Source organism: Anolis sagrei, chromosome 1, assembly GCF_037176765.1.
Source record: "Anolis sagrei isolate rAnoSag1 chromosome 1, rAnoSag1.mat, whole genome shotgun sequence".
In the NCBI taxonomy this organism is placed as follows: Eukaryota; Metazoa; Chordata; class Lepidosauria; order Squamata; family Dactyloidae; genus Anolis; species Anolis sagrei.
The window spans coordinates 176,343,782-176,358,969 of record NC_090021.1 but is presented as its reverse complement, the minus strand read 5'-3'; the positions used below and the strand labels follow the sequence as shown (position 1 = coordinate 176,358,969).

Below are 15,188 nucleotides of genomic sequence, written 5' to 3'. Positions count from 1 at the left end.
GATTCCCATTTGCACAGGTGCACTAAACTTGATTCCATACAGACAGGGAAAACTACCCTAAAATATACAGCAGAGCATCCAGAAATCAAATAGGATACTTAAAGCTGAGCAACGGCTCGCAGCTAGTAAAGAATGATGTGCCGTGTGATGTGCCTGTAAAGATTTTATAGCTTAGGCAGGCAAAGATGCAGAGTCCAATCTTAAAAAGTCACAAAAGGTTTATTTACAATAAACCATAACTGCATTTCTTAATAGTAAAAAATTGGGTCTGAGGTACTCTAACACCCATCTCTTCTAAGGTTTAATGAGAGGGGAAAAACACCAATCAGTGCATCTCTCTGACACACATGCAGAGAGAGATCTCAAAGCACACAGCACATACCGAAAATGTAGGAAACAGAAATCAAAGTAAAGGTTTGCAGTAGAAAAGAATCGATTCTACACACCAATCAAAATAAGAATAGAAACACACACGGAGAGAGAACAAAATAGATACATTCCAACTGTCATACAGGAGACACGGGGAAAGCCTATATTAAACTAACTGCTCCTCGCTGAGGACTTGAGACTTGGGCAGTGTGGAGTTGAATTCCAACAAAAGTAACCTCTTCTCTATAGCCTCTGAGAAAAGCAATGTTGGAGAGTCCAGGTGCTCCATACTTTGCACGTTCAAACAACCATCTTCAGGAATGCTTGAATAGGCCTCACCAGAATGGGGAATCACCAATACAGGCATTCCCTGGTTTATGAACAAGATAGGTTCTGTAGGTTTGTTCTTAAGTTGAATTTGTATGTAAGTTGAAACAGGTACATTTTTAAGTGTAACTCCAGCCACAAAGAGAGAGAGAGGGAGAGCTTTGGATACACACACAGACGTACACACACATACATTCTTTCTATACATCAAGATAAATATACAAAACTCACCAGTTTTTGCGAAAATCACAGTGTTCAGATCAAAAATCCTAGTAGGAGAGATGATAACTGGGTGAAGAGCTCCTTTAAATGCCAACTCAGTTCCTAGAAATAACAATAGAGAAAATTTATTGATGTAATCATGAGATGAACCTCAGATAATGTAGGGGGAAGTGAGAGATACCGCACAGCTATACACTGGCCTGTTGACTGCCATATCCTACATATGCTTAGCCTGGAAAATATGGTGAAACCATCAACACAATTTCCAATCCCACCAATTAGGGATCCGTAATTGAAAATGCCTGCATGTCATCCACACAGACCAAACAAACTCACAAGCTGCCTTCAGCATGACTCCTTGCATTGCAAAATACATAATTATGCCATTTTATTGCCTCCTAGAACGCAGAGAATTAAACTACAACAGTGATTCCGCAGGCATTCTGCCAGGCACAGAATCACAATTCTTCAACATAAGGGAAGTTGGTGAGGATGTACAATACAACACCTACATACATCTCTTGATAATATGTTGCATTCATTCCTTCCTGGTACAAATGTCCAAGTCTCACCCTGTGTTGGAAAAATCTTTTTTGAGTGACAAAAGGGAAGGGGCTGAGACATGCTAAGAAAAGAACCCACAGCCAGTCACTGGCAACAGGAACTTCCAGTGGCTCAGTACGTAAGGGTCAGAATATTTTGCCCGCACACATGTAATGTGCTGTGGTATTATGTCCTTGGACTTCACCAAGGACTTCAACCCATGCAATATGTAAAGTGTTGGGGATCATTGTTTTTCACTGAAGCCTCACAATGCCCTGTCTGGAAATTAAACAAATGATTTTCCTACCACTCACACCTTTCCTTCTTTCTGCTTTCTTTTCAAATTAGCAGTTTGCCTTCCCATCACACGGGAGACATATTTCTTCTCCCACTGTCTCCTCCCTTTTCTTTAACTTGAAAATATACTCTGTGTTTGTTCTTGTGGAAGTACTTTTTAATGCATGATCATTAAACAGGATTTCTTCAATTATATATCATTATATATTATCATTTCTCTTTATAAGAACAGATATCTCTCGATTTGAATTTATCTTGATAACAAAAAGATAAAAATTACCGTTTCTTCCTCCTCAATTCCCAAAAGATTATGGTGGAAGAAAGGAATATATACTGCCCATCTCGGCTCCTCCCTCCAGAATGATGTCATTGTTATGTTTGCAAGCGGGCAACTGGGAATTCCCATCATATGTTAAATTTGGTGTTTTTACCCATCTCTATGTGGGGAATTTAAAATGAATTATTGCTAATCGACTTAAGAATTGTTGGGGAAAATCACACTTTTGAAATGGCAAAATATCTTAAACCCACAGTACAGGCTTGTGTTATGTGAAGGGCTTCAGTAGTTGTTTCTTAAATGTGTAGAAACACTGCGTGTGATGAAGTCCCTAGTTCTGCACAGGCATTACTGATTTCCACCATATCCTATTATTCTCATGTTATTATCACTTTTATGTCTATGTATTGTTTTATTTTACGTGCAGCACTTTGGAGTGCTTTGCGAGCGGCCCTGAGTCCCTTCGAGGAGATGGTGGCAGGATACAAATAAAATTTATTATTACTTATTGTAACTTGAATATGTTTCTGGGGCTGAGAGTGTGTGACTTGCCCAAGTCACCCATGGATTTCCATGACTGAGAGGGGAAATGAGACCAGAGTCATAGTCCCACACTCAAGTTCCTACACCACACTGGCTCTCCTCCAGCAATATAGTATTGCAATTTCTCCATGCAACAGTAAGAAGCAATTAATACAAATTATCAATATTGACATTTGTTATGGAATTTAAACACATTGCAGTGCTGTAACCTCATGATTTTACACAAAAAAAAAATCTCACAGTGGTCTCAAATGCTCCTGAATATCATAGACTGAAATTATTTTGGCTTTCTGCAAAGCTATTCTCGTTGTATACAATCATGTTTTTTATTAATATTGTTTTCATTACCAACAATGGTATTTCCAATTACAAGAGGTGCTTTGGGGAACTTGGATTTGAGCTCTAGCAGTTCCTTCAGACTTGATGGGGAAATCCATGTTGTCCTTTCTCCACGGAAACTGAGAGTTATTTTTTGCTGGTCAGTTGCCATTAACTGTAATGGAAAGAATATGCATTTAGCACTTACAAGCACCCTACTGTTCTACCACTTTCATCTCAACTGTAAGCATCCAGCCTGCTACTAAGCTTTCTGATTCTTTTTAACGTGTCAGAAGCGACTTGAGAACATACTGCAAGTTACTTCTGGTATGAGAGAATTGGCTGTCTACAGAGACGTTGCTCAGGGGATGCTCGGATGTGTTACCATCCTGCTGGGAGGCTTCTCTCATATCCTCACAAGCTAGACAGATGGGAGCTCACTCTGTCTTGCAGATTTGAACTAGCAACCTTCAGGTCAGCAACCCAACCTTCAGGTCAGTAGTCCAGCCAGTACAAGGGTTTAGCCCATTGTGCCACCGCAACTCTGATATATGTGAACAAATAGTTATGATATAACATCTACTTTTGACATGCTAGTGCATATTGATAGCAGTGGTCATTCATCTGTTACAGACTTCCTTAATTAATAGTCCATATTTTCCTTCCACATATTGAACCAAACCACCCATATGTTTCAAATGGCTGAGGAAATGACATTGACTTTTTCTGAATCCTACTTAAAGACTAATTTCACTTTACATTTAATCACATGGATTGTCCACACTTGCAGTTTGCACTGGGTTGAATATCCCCACTGGAGCATATTAGAAATGGAGCAATTTTTTTTCTCATAGAAAAAGTAGGCGTAAACTGGGATTAATGAGGGACGGGGCAGGTTAAAGCCTTGCGACCCCCAAACAAGGATTCCAATCTGAATTAAGAACTCTCTGAATTCTATTTGTGTGGGGGAGGGGGGGAGTCTTGCAGTCAAGAACAAACCTTTAAATGCTCGTTTCAGTGAGGGGACAAGTAGAATTGCTTGTGGCGATGCCCTCTGCCTTCCTAGGGAGCCCTTGTTCATGGTTTTGACAAGCTCTGATTGAGGATTAGAGTACAGTAGCATACTATACCTAAGACAGCACTGTCTTAAGTAATTAAAGCACTGCACACCTACAAACGTGGATTTCAGAGGCTCTGGGGTGCCTAACTCTGCATAGCATCAGACTCCCAACAAGATCATGAAGACAAAATTCCATTTTCTGAAGTCAACTTGTATCTTACCACAAGTTCAGGTGGAAAAAAATGCTTCTGGATTGAGTCCTGTGGCTGGAACTCTTCTGCTGCAAACAGCTTTTGGGAAATCTTAAGAAACACAGAAGGGACATGTGATCATAAAGATAAGGCTACCAAGTCAAGACATCTCCTGATACCTTTGTAAGCACCCAGCAACCTAGTTTCTGTTTGCTTTAGATCTATTGTTTGAAGCACACTCTCCTGTATGTGGCACATCACTACCACAATATATATAAAGCTATTGTCCTCCCAACCCTGCTATATGCCTGTGAGACGTGGACTGTCTACAGACGTCACATGCAACTCCTGGAACGATTCTATCAGCGCTGCCTCCGGAAAATCCTGCAAATCTCTTTGGAAGACAGGCGGACAAACGTCAGTGTGCTGGAAGAAGCAAAGACCACAAGCATTGAAGCGATGGTCCTCTGCCATCAACTCCACTGGGCCGGCCACGTTGTCCAGATGCCAGACCACCATCTCCCAAAGCAGTTGCTCTACTCTGAACTTAAGAACGGGAAACGGAATTTGGTGGGCAGGAAAAGAGATTTAAAGATGGCCTCAAAGCCAACCTTAAAACTCTGGCATAGACACTGAGAACTGGGAAGCCCTGGCCCTTGAGAGCTCCAGCTGAGGGTCAGCTGTGACCAGCAGTGCTGCAGAATTCAAAGAGGCACGAGTGGAGGGTGAAAGAGAGAAACGTGCCAGGAGGAAGGCGCGTCAAGCCAACCCTGACCGGGACCACCTTCCACCTGGAAACCAATGCCCACACTGCAGAAGAAGATGCAGAGCAAGAATAGGGCTCCACAGCCACATGCGGACCCACAAGGAATCCCATAATGGAAGACCATCTTACTCGTCCAACGAGGGATCGCCCAAGTAAGTAAGGCAATGTCCTGCCCAAAGGAAAATATTTTTTCCACTAAAAAATGAAAACAAGGCATCCTAACAAAAAGTACATGCAATAAGAAAACAAAACTCAGACAGAAACCTAATGATTCCCTTAAGTGTCTCTTGAATCTTCTTTGCATAATGATTAGTCAAAATAGTCCTCTCTGTTTTGGGCCCCTTATACACTGCCATATAATCCAGATTATCAAATCAAATAATCCAGATTATCTGATTTGAACTGGATTATATGAGTCTATACTGCCATATAATCCAGTTCAAAGCAGATAATCAGGATTTTATATTGCAGTGTAGAAGGGGCCAGGGAATTATAAACCAAAAAGTAACCTTTTCCAGGTTTGACAGGATATGTTGACTTCCTCCAGTATTACAAAATATCAAAATGATTCCTAGGCTCCTGGATTATATGGGGTCTCAGAGTCCTTCCAATGACCAGGAAGTGGAATTAGTCTAAATGTCATAGTACAAAAAAAAGTCATATTTCCAAGTTCTGCATTGGATTTCCACCTGTTTGCCTATATTTACATACTTCAAGTTTCAACATCCTAACAAATAAGTAAAAAATAAGCACACAAAACTTTTATAAATATAATAACATACTTCATGTTGTTTGCAGAGAGGGAATGTTTCTTCTATATCCATGCAACACTTCCCCTTCTCTTTTATTTTACAACAGCTGTCATCCTAAAACAATAAACATAATTTATTGTAAATCTGAAGCTCTCAAGTCTGACTTCTCTACCAGACGTACCACAGAAAGTTTGGGGAACCAAAATCTGTGTTCATGTTTCTACAACTCAAGATAGTGGTTTTTTCACAGAAAGGAAAATGGTGCGAATTGCATATTGTGGCAAATTTATTCCTTCTTCTGTACAATTTTTGTTTTTGCAAAAGTTTGAAATTGTTTCCAAAATCTGCAAACCTTTTTGATATTGGTATCCAATAATAATAATAATAATAATAAATAAATAAATAAATAAACACACACACACACACACAAAAAAACTTTAGATACACTCTGGACTCCAGAATTTTGGATCCCTTCTAGGAATTCTTTAAGGATTTCAATACTACATTTATTTCAAGTCATCAACAACAACACCTAACATTAAGGGAAATTGTAAAACGATTGCAGGCAGACATTCCAACTTCTCATAGGCAGACAAAGGGGTGTACATATAAATCACATAGATCCTGACACTGTTAGTGACTTCCCCATTCCTTCTGAGTGGAACTGAATTGGAATGTTTTATTATATAAGGGCCTCTTCTGTACATCCACATTTTAACATGAGATTTCACAGGGCGTCAATCTGATCTTTTCCAAATCAATTTTTCCAGAGAAGCAGACAACAGCATCATATGGTTACATCCAACTCAAAATATTCATGCTTAATTTCATATAACAATGAACAAAGTATAAAGTCCAAAACCTGTGATGCAAAAACTGCAAACTCTACATTCTCCCTTCATGGATAATTTTCAGTTACACATATTATTTCGCCTTGTTTAATTAACCAGTTATTTTCACATTTACCTCATCAAATGCATATAAATATCAGATATAGTTCTTTTATCAATCAAATGTGCTACACCATGTTTCAACCTTCCGAATGCTGTGACCCTTTAATACAGTTCCTCAGGTTGTGCTGACCCCCAACCATAAAATATTTTTCTTGCTATTTTATAACTGTGATTCTGTTACTGTTATGAATCATAATGTAAATATCTGATATACAGGATGTATTTACATTCACTGGACCAAATTTGCCATAAATACCCAATACTTCAAAATATGAATACTGGTGGGGTTGGGTGGAGGGATTGATTTTGTCATTTGGTAGTTGTAGGTGCTGAGATTTATAGTTAACCTACAATCAAAAAGCATTCTGAACTCCACCAACAATGGAATTGAACCAAACTTGGCACATAGAATTCCTATAACCAACAGAAAATACTGGAAGGGTTTGGTGGGCATTGACCTTGGGTTTCGGAGTTGTAGTTCACCTACATCCAGAGAGCACTGTGGACTCAAGCAATAATAGATCTGCAGCAAACTTGGCACCAATATTCAATATGCCCAAATGTGAACACTGGTGGAATTTGGGGATTGTTGTTGTTGATGTTCATTCGTTCAGTCGTCTCCGACTCTTCGTGACCTCATGGACCAGCCCACGCCAGAGCTCCCTGTTGGCCGTCACCACCCCCAGCTCCTTCAAGGTCAGTCCAGTCACTTCAAGGATGCCATCCATCCATCTTGCCCTTGGTCAGCCCCTCTTCCTTTTACCTTCCACTTTCCCCAGCATAATTGTCTTCTCTAGGCTTTGCTGTCTCCTCATGATGTGGCCGAAGTACTTCAACTTTGTCTCTAGTATCCTTCCCTCCAGTGAGCAGTCGGGCTTTATTTCCTGGAGGATGGACTGGTTGGATCTTCTCGCAGTCCAAGGCACTCTCAGAACTTTCCTCCAACACCACAGTTCAAAAGCATATATCTTCCTTCGCTCAGCCTTCCCTAAGGTCCAGCTCTCACATCCGTAGGTTGCTACAGGGAATGCCATGGCTTTGACTAGGCGGATCTTTGTTGCCAGTCTGATGTCTCTACTCTTTACTATTTTATCGAGATTGGACATTGCTCTCCTCCCAAGAAGTAAGCGTCTTCTGATTTCCTGGGTATAGTCTGCATCTGCAGTAATCTTTGCACCTAGAAATACAAAGTCTGTCATGGCCTCCACATTTTCTCCCTCTACTTTCCAGTTGTCAATCATTCTTGTTGCCATAATCTTGGTTTTTTTTAATGTTTAGCTGCAACCCAGATTTTTTTGGGGATTTTAGTTGCTGGGATTTCTAGTTCACCTACAATCAAAGAGCATTCTGACTCCCACCAAAGATAGAATTGGACCAAACTTCCCACACAGAACCACCATGACCAGTAGAAAATACTATGTCTTTGGTGACCCCTCTGACACCCCCTCACGACTCCCCCCAGGGGTCCTGATCACCAGGTTGAGAAACACTGCACTACACAGATGTGGTTTACATTACCTTCCTCATGCTTATTGTGAGAGTATCAAAGTAACGTCAAGGCCTCTTCCACACTGCCCAATATCCCAGGATCTTATTCCAGATTGTCTTCTTATCCCAGACTATATGGCAGTGTAGACATATAATCCAGTTCAAAGCAAATAATCTGTATTATATGGCAGTGCAGATCCAGCCCTAGATACTTTTTTCCCATGTCAGGAGCAACTTGAGAAACTGCAAGTGGCTTCTGGTGTGAGAGAATTGTCCGTCTCCAAGGATGTTGCCCAGGAGATGCCCAGATGTTATACCATCCTGTGAGAGGCTTCTCTCATGTCCCTGCATGGGAAGCTGAAGCTGACAGATGGAAGCTCACCCCGCTCCCCAGATTCAACCTGCCAACCTTTCAGTCAGCAGTCCTGCTGGCACAAGGGTTTGACCCATTGCGCCCCTGGAGGCTTCTCCTCTAGATACTGATGATGGCTAAAAAAAACCACTGCAGTTTTTACAGTATATTATTTGGAATCCAGAGCCTGGCCACCCAATGAAACTGGCTGAAGAATAACAGCTAATTCTATAGTTCAGCTACAGAAAATGTAAAAACAATCACGCCCAACCAGGAAATTTCCTGAAAAAGTATTGCAATCAGTTTAACAGAAGAATGCTATGAAAAACTTACTTTTATTTTACAGAAAGTCTTGCATCCTTGAATGATTGGCCTGTAACCAGTACAACGGCAAAGATTACCTGTAGGATAGATGAACATGATCGTGTTATCAACATAAATGTTTATTTAAAAATGTAGCTTTTTTTTTCAAGTGAGCCCTAAACAGAAGGATATGAAGTGGCAGCAAGGTTTGTGAAAAATGCTTCTGTCTCACTCAAAATTACACAAATCTTATTCCTAGTTGAGATGTTACATTTCAGTTAACTTGTGATACTGTTTTCCCCCTTTTTTGCAGGTTCTTATAAAAAAATTATACATAACCATAATTACCATGCATTTTGTCCTTTTTCATTCCCTTCTCCCTCCCCACTCCCACCCCTCCCTCTTCCCTGTTGACAATGTAATCCTTTTTTCCTGTTACATGAGCCTTCTTTCAATTCTATCCATTTTTTTTTCTTCCAGCTTTCATCATCTGGTTTAACGACCTGTAACCATCTTTTAAATGGAGTCCAAATTTCTTTATTTTTTTTCTATTTGTCTGACCATGTCTTTTTGCTTCTTATGATGTCCAGCTGTATTTGGTCCCATACATATTCATACCAAGTGCCCATTTCTTTTTTTCTTTCCAGCCCTAAGCTATTACTGCATGTGCTGCTCTAAACATCATCATCATTAAATTTTGGTCTTAGTCCTTAACTCTTCTATCACCATATATTCCTATTAACAAAATTTGTATATTTACATCAAATTTTATTTTAGTATGTAATTCTACCTGGTTTAGAATTTGACTCCAGAATTTTTGTATCTTTTCACACTCCCGCCATAGATGTGAATACCATGCCTCCCAACTTCCACAATGCCAACGTTTGGGATTTAATCCCTGACTTGTATGTGCAAGCTGAATTGGTGTTCTGTACCATTTCGTTATTATTTTCTAGTTATAGTTCCTTGTATTTTTCTATTTTTATTTTATTTAAACCATTGATTATCTTTTCTATTTTTTCTCTTTCTAGGCCCCTTTCCTTTTCCTACTTGTTTTCCATTAGTCTATACATAGATTCCTTATCTTCTATCATTCTTCCATATTTTTTATGAAGTCCTTTTTTTTGCCTCCAAATCTCTCTTCTAATATCTTGTCTATTATATTTTCTCCTTTACTACTTTCTTTCTTTTTAATTTGTCCCCAAATTCCTCTTAGTGTTAACCAATTAATCCCGCCCCTTAATGTTTCCAATTGTTTCCATTCCATTAATTCCTTATTTTCATTATATAAATCTTTGATTTTACTATATCCCATCTGGTTCCATTTTTTATGATGCTCTAGTTCTCCTCATTACTTAAACTACCTATCGGGGCTTCCTTTGATAAATATGGCATTAATTTCTCTTTCCATTTCCCCCATATTTTTAATGCTATTTTCCTTGGGCCTGTTGTTTTTTTTTATTCCCTCTTTTAAATTATTTGTAAAGATTCCGTAGTTTCCTTGACCTTTATTTACTTCATTCTCTGGGTTGTTGTAAGTTTTTTTGGGCTATATGGCCATGTTCTAGAGGCATTCTCTTCTGACGTTTCACCTGCATCTATGACAAGCATCCTCAGAGGTAGTGAGGTCCGACCTCACTACTTCTGAGAATGCTTGCCATAGATGTAGGTGAAATGTCAGGAGAGAATGCCTCTAGAACATGGCCATATAGCTTGAAAAAACCTACAACAACCCAGTGATTCTGGCCATGACAGCCTTCGACAATACTTCATTCCCTATTCTTATCCACTTCTCTTGCTTGTCCTCTATCAATTCCTGAATCACTTTCAGTTGAAATGCTTCGTAGTATTCTTGTAACTTTGGTATTCCCCATCCTAATTCTTTATTTGACATATATAGTTCCTTATTTCTTATTCTTGATTTTTTCCCCTTCAAATATCCACTTCCTTATTTCTCCATCCCATTTTTTAATTTTTTGTTGTGTAAACTCCAGTGGTAGAGTCTGAAACAAATACAGTAATTTAGGGAGGATGCACATTTTAATTGCTCTAATTCTCATTGAAATAATTTAACTTATGATACTGACACTTCATCAATAATGGCTGCTTTTCAGGCACAGTATGACTCTTCTATCTGAAGGACTGGTATCCATGGTTTTATTTTCTATGTTCAACAAAACCTGTCTTCCCTGGGCATTTTTCTAAGTATTTCAGCCTAACTCCATGGTATTCTTGGGCTGGAGGTCCTTTAGTTCAATGGGGTTTAATATTACGTGCAATTTTATATATGTAGATAAAGTTAGGAATATATCCCCTGTGGATACTGCGGTCATAGTGCAGCTTCATCTTTGCTTTTATGTTTAATCAATTTAATAAGTAGAAATGTTGGATCTGATTTCATTGTAGTCACATGAAAACAGAAAAAAGTTAAATATGTTAGCAATATGCACAGATTAAACAAAAATCCATAATGCTCAAATTTATCTGAGTTTTCTAGGGCATGCAAACAAATACAGTATTTACAAGTCAGGCATAAGTAATACTTTTCGTGCATGACAATTTCTTTCCTTTGTTCTGAAACATACCCACCAACGCCTCATATATCTGCTCTGAAGAAGGTTCAGAATAGTTTTGCAATAAAGTGTAGATGGACATAACCATGCCAGGAGTACAGAAGCCACATTGGGAGCCATGCCATTTAGCAATCCTTTCCTTAAATAATAACAAACAGCAGAAGATTAAGTTAGTATTAAGCACACAAAGAGCTACTTTGTATTAAAACCTTATAGTGCCCATGTTGGCTGCAGATTCTTGGAGTTGTCAGCCAAAAAGTAACTTTCCCAGTACCTTCCTTATACCACATCACTCCATTTCTCCATCTATCACAATATTACAAAGTTCCACCCCATTTTCCCAATATCTAGAAGACACAAATATAATATCTTCTTACCTGAACTGGATGAATTTGAGATTTGGTACTTCCAACACCTTCAACTGTTGTGACAGCAGCCCCATGCAGTGAACATATGGGAATTAGACAAGCATTGGCTGAATAATGCCTTGAGATTGTGACATGAAGAATCAAGGGCTACAAAACCATCTTTGAACATGGTTGCATATAACTCAAAAGGTAGAGAATATGTTTCATTAGTCTCTGAGAGTTGTGAAGGCTCACACAGTGCAGGTATATATACCTGAAGACCGAATAATGTATTCTACATTTGGAATAAAGTAAGATTTCAACCTGGCTTTTAGATACAGAAATGGTGCGACAGGAGTACCCATACGATACCAGCAGTAGTGCTTGGTGTGTTTTTCATATCAGTAGGCTGGTGCATCTGCCCAGAATTTTAGTCTGGACTTTGGATGAACTATCCAAAGTGCCGAATTGATTTAATATAGAGATTCAACACCTTGGATAGCTCCTTTAAAATTCTGCCTAATACTTAAAGCAGATTCGCTATCTCTTTGACCAGGTAGTCACTGTGTGCTACCGATACAACTGTCCAAAAACAATATAGATTCTGATAGCAGTCTATTAGGAGAAGGAGCTTTAACTCTTTGTTTCTGCTGTAGTCCCAACTATAAATGCCAGGGTTCCGTAGCATTCATTCAAAGCAATTGAAGTAGGCCAAACTGCATTAATTATACATTGTAAAGGCTCCTTCAGAATTAGGAAGCTATAGCCTGCAACTCTTAACTTTCTAAACTCAATTTTAGTGTATAGTTACCAGAAACACAAAGTAAGGAAGAGAGAGCGAGCGCGAAAAGCAACAACTAAAACATTGCTTTGCCACATATCCATTTTGGGATAATAGTTAGACTTTTGGATAAAGTTTTTTAAAAATATACCAAAGTGTACTTCCTTCTTTGAGAACAGAATGTATTTCAAGGCGACCATTCTTCTACATACTAAGATCTTAATTAAATTAAGCTTGCAATATTAGGAACAATCCACAAAGGATACAGTATCTTCTTGAAAAATGGATTATATATGGATATCATTACAGTACAAGCACCACAGCCTCCAACTCCACAACCATACTTTGTTCCTGTTAGGCAGACTGAAAGCATGGCAGTTAAAGAAATAATTCATCAATTCACTTGTAAGCTATGTATACATATAACAATAAAATAAAAACACTGAAGTACAAGTTTCATGTATCCATAGGGGAATCTTTGAACATATCTCCCACAGATACAAGAGTTATACTAGATTTAATTAAAAAAAAAAACCTTTAAGATCATCTACTTTACCAAATGAAAAATTATGATCTGAAGCCCAAATATATCCATCTGCTAAATTAGCAACATCCAACAACAGATCTACGTCTCGCCTCTCTACCACAAATCCATGCCACCACCACCCCCTCCCTATTTACTCTTGGAAAGTTAGGCGACCCTTCAGAGAAGATCTGTGGTCGAATAAAGAGAGGATGAAGATCCAGCTGGATGTGGAAGTCAGCTAGTTCAGTCACCCATAATGACTTTTTGTAAACTGTTGATTGACCTTGGTTGTTCAATGCATAGATCATGGTGCTGGCAGACAGGAGATGCTACAAGGTTAAAATAATGGTTTCTGTTGGACCAACAGTGTATTTTAACATAATGGAGTAGTTTTCTTGGGATACCTTTTTGCAGATCCTCCCAAAGCTTTCTAGTGCAATAGAACTGTCTTCTCTCCCACCCACCACCAAACCCTCTATAGCAGGGGTCCTCAAATTAAGGCCCGGGAGCTGGATGTGGCCCTCCAAGGTCATTTACCCGGCCCTCGCTCAGGGTCAACCTAAGCCTGAAACTACTTGAAAGCACACAACAACAACAGTAATCCTATCTCATCAGCCAAAAGCAGGCCCACACATCCCACTGAAATACTAATAAGTTTATATTATATTATTCTTCATTTTAATTAAAGTTATTAAGTGTTTTTTTGCACTACAAATAAGATATGTGCAGTGTGCATAGGAATTCATTCATTTTTTTTTCAAATTATAATCTGGCCCTCCAACAATTTTGGGGACTATGACCTGGCCCCCTGTTTAAAAAGTTTGATGACCCCTGCTCTATAGCACCTGAAAGCCGGCACTGAAGGTTCACCCCACCCCCACCCCCAGGATCAGACTTTTGAGCTGTGGGAGAGGTTAGAGTGAAGATGATCCTTTTTCAACGTGGTGATTAATTCCAACAACATAAATATCCCTTGTGCTTCACTGACTGGATGCTAACCTATATGGATACTCACATTTGTTGACTCAGAACATGCACATGAAACACAAATCTATCAACACACTAAAGAAAAGGATATGCTTCTTTCTCAAATAGGTCAATAATGTTGTTTCTGGATCAGCATTCTTCACTGAAATCTGCAAAAATGAGGAAAGGCCATAACATTGAACATTAAATTCACAGTAGTTTTCTATACCCATTTACTTCCTGGATTGTAATGACAAGTTGAGCATCCCTTATCCAGACATATGAAATACTCCAAATATTAAATCTGGTGCCAGAAATACAGCTTAATGGTGTAACATTAGAAAATGTTGACCATTTCTACTACCTTGGCAGCCACCTCTCCACCAAAGTCAACATTGACATCAAAATACAACATCACCTGAGCTCTGCGAGTATAGCATTTTTCCGAATGAAGCAGAGAGTGTTTGAGGACTGGGACATCCATAGGGATACCAAGGTGCTTGTTTATAAAGCTATTGTCCTCCCAACCCTACTATATGCCTGCGAAGCATGGGCTGTCTACAGACGTCACATGCAACGCCTGGAACGATTCCATTAGCGCTTCCTCCGAAAAATCCTACAAATCTCTTGGGTAGACAAGCGGACAAATGTCAGCATGCTGGAAGAAACAAAGACCATCAGCATTGAAGCGATGGTCCTCCAACATCAACTCCATTGGTCTGGCCACGTTGTCCGGATGCCCGACCACCATCTCCCAAAGCAGTTGCGCTACTTCGAACTCAAGAATGGAAAAAGGAATGTTGGTGGGCAGGAAAAGAGGTTTAAAGATGGGCTCAAAGCCAACCTTAAAAACTCTGGCATAGACACTGAGAACTGGGAAGCCCTGGCCCTTGAGCATCCAGCTGGAAGTCAGCTGTGACCAGCAGTGCTGTAGAATTTGAAGAGGCATGAATGGAGAATGAAAGAGAGAAACGTGCCAAGAGGAAGGCATGTCAAGCCAACCCTGACTGGGACCGTCTTCCACCTGGAAACCAATGCCCTCACTGCGGGAAAAGATGCAGATCACAATAGGGCTCCACAGTTACCTACAGACACACTGCCAATACACTGATCTTGGAAGATGATCCTACTCGGACAACGAGGGATTGCCTAAGTAAGTAAGTAAGTAATAAGAAATAATGTACACAATGTATACAAACTTTGTATCATGCACCCAAATCAGAAATCCCATACA

General features: G+C 39.4%; 1 protein-coding gene across 1 annotated transcript in view; it reads right to left on the bottom strand.

Moving 5' to 3' along the window:
• LOC132778688 (aldehyde oxidase-like) overlaps window positions 1-12,819 on the bottom strand; it is a 53,736-nt gene extending 40,917 nt beyond the window's left edge. The window contains exons 1-8 of the mRNA XM_067470585.1: window positions 12,729-12,819; window positions 11,712-11,820; window positions 11,347-11,473; window positions 8,792-8,859; window positions 5,696-5,779; window positions 4,178-4,258; window positions 2,927-3,071; window positions 928-1,020 (exon numbers count right to left, since the gene is read on the bottom strand). Coding sequence (XP_067326686.1) covers window positions 928-1,020; window positions 2,927-3,071; window positions 4,178-4,258; window positions 5,696-5,779; window positions 8,792-8,859; window positions 11,347-11,473; window positions 11,712-11,820; window positions 12,729-12,766 — 745 coding nt within the window. The 5' untranslated portion in view covers window positions 12,767-12,819. The remainder of the gene's footprint in view (window positions 1-927; window positions 1,021-2,926; window positions 3,072-4,177; window positions 4,259-5,695; window positions 5,780-8,791; window positions 8,860-11,346; window positions 11,474-11,711; window positions 11,821-12,728) is intronic.
• Window positions 12,820-15,188: the final 2,369 nt, after the last annotated feature.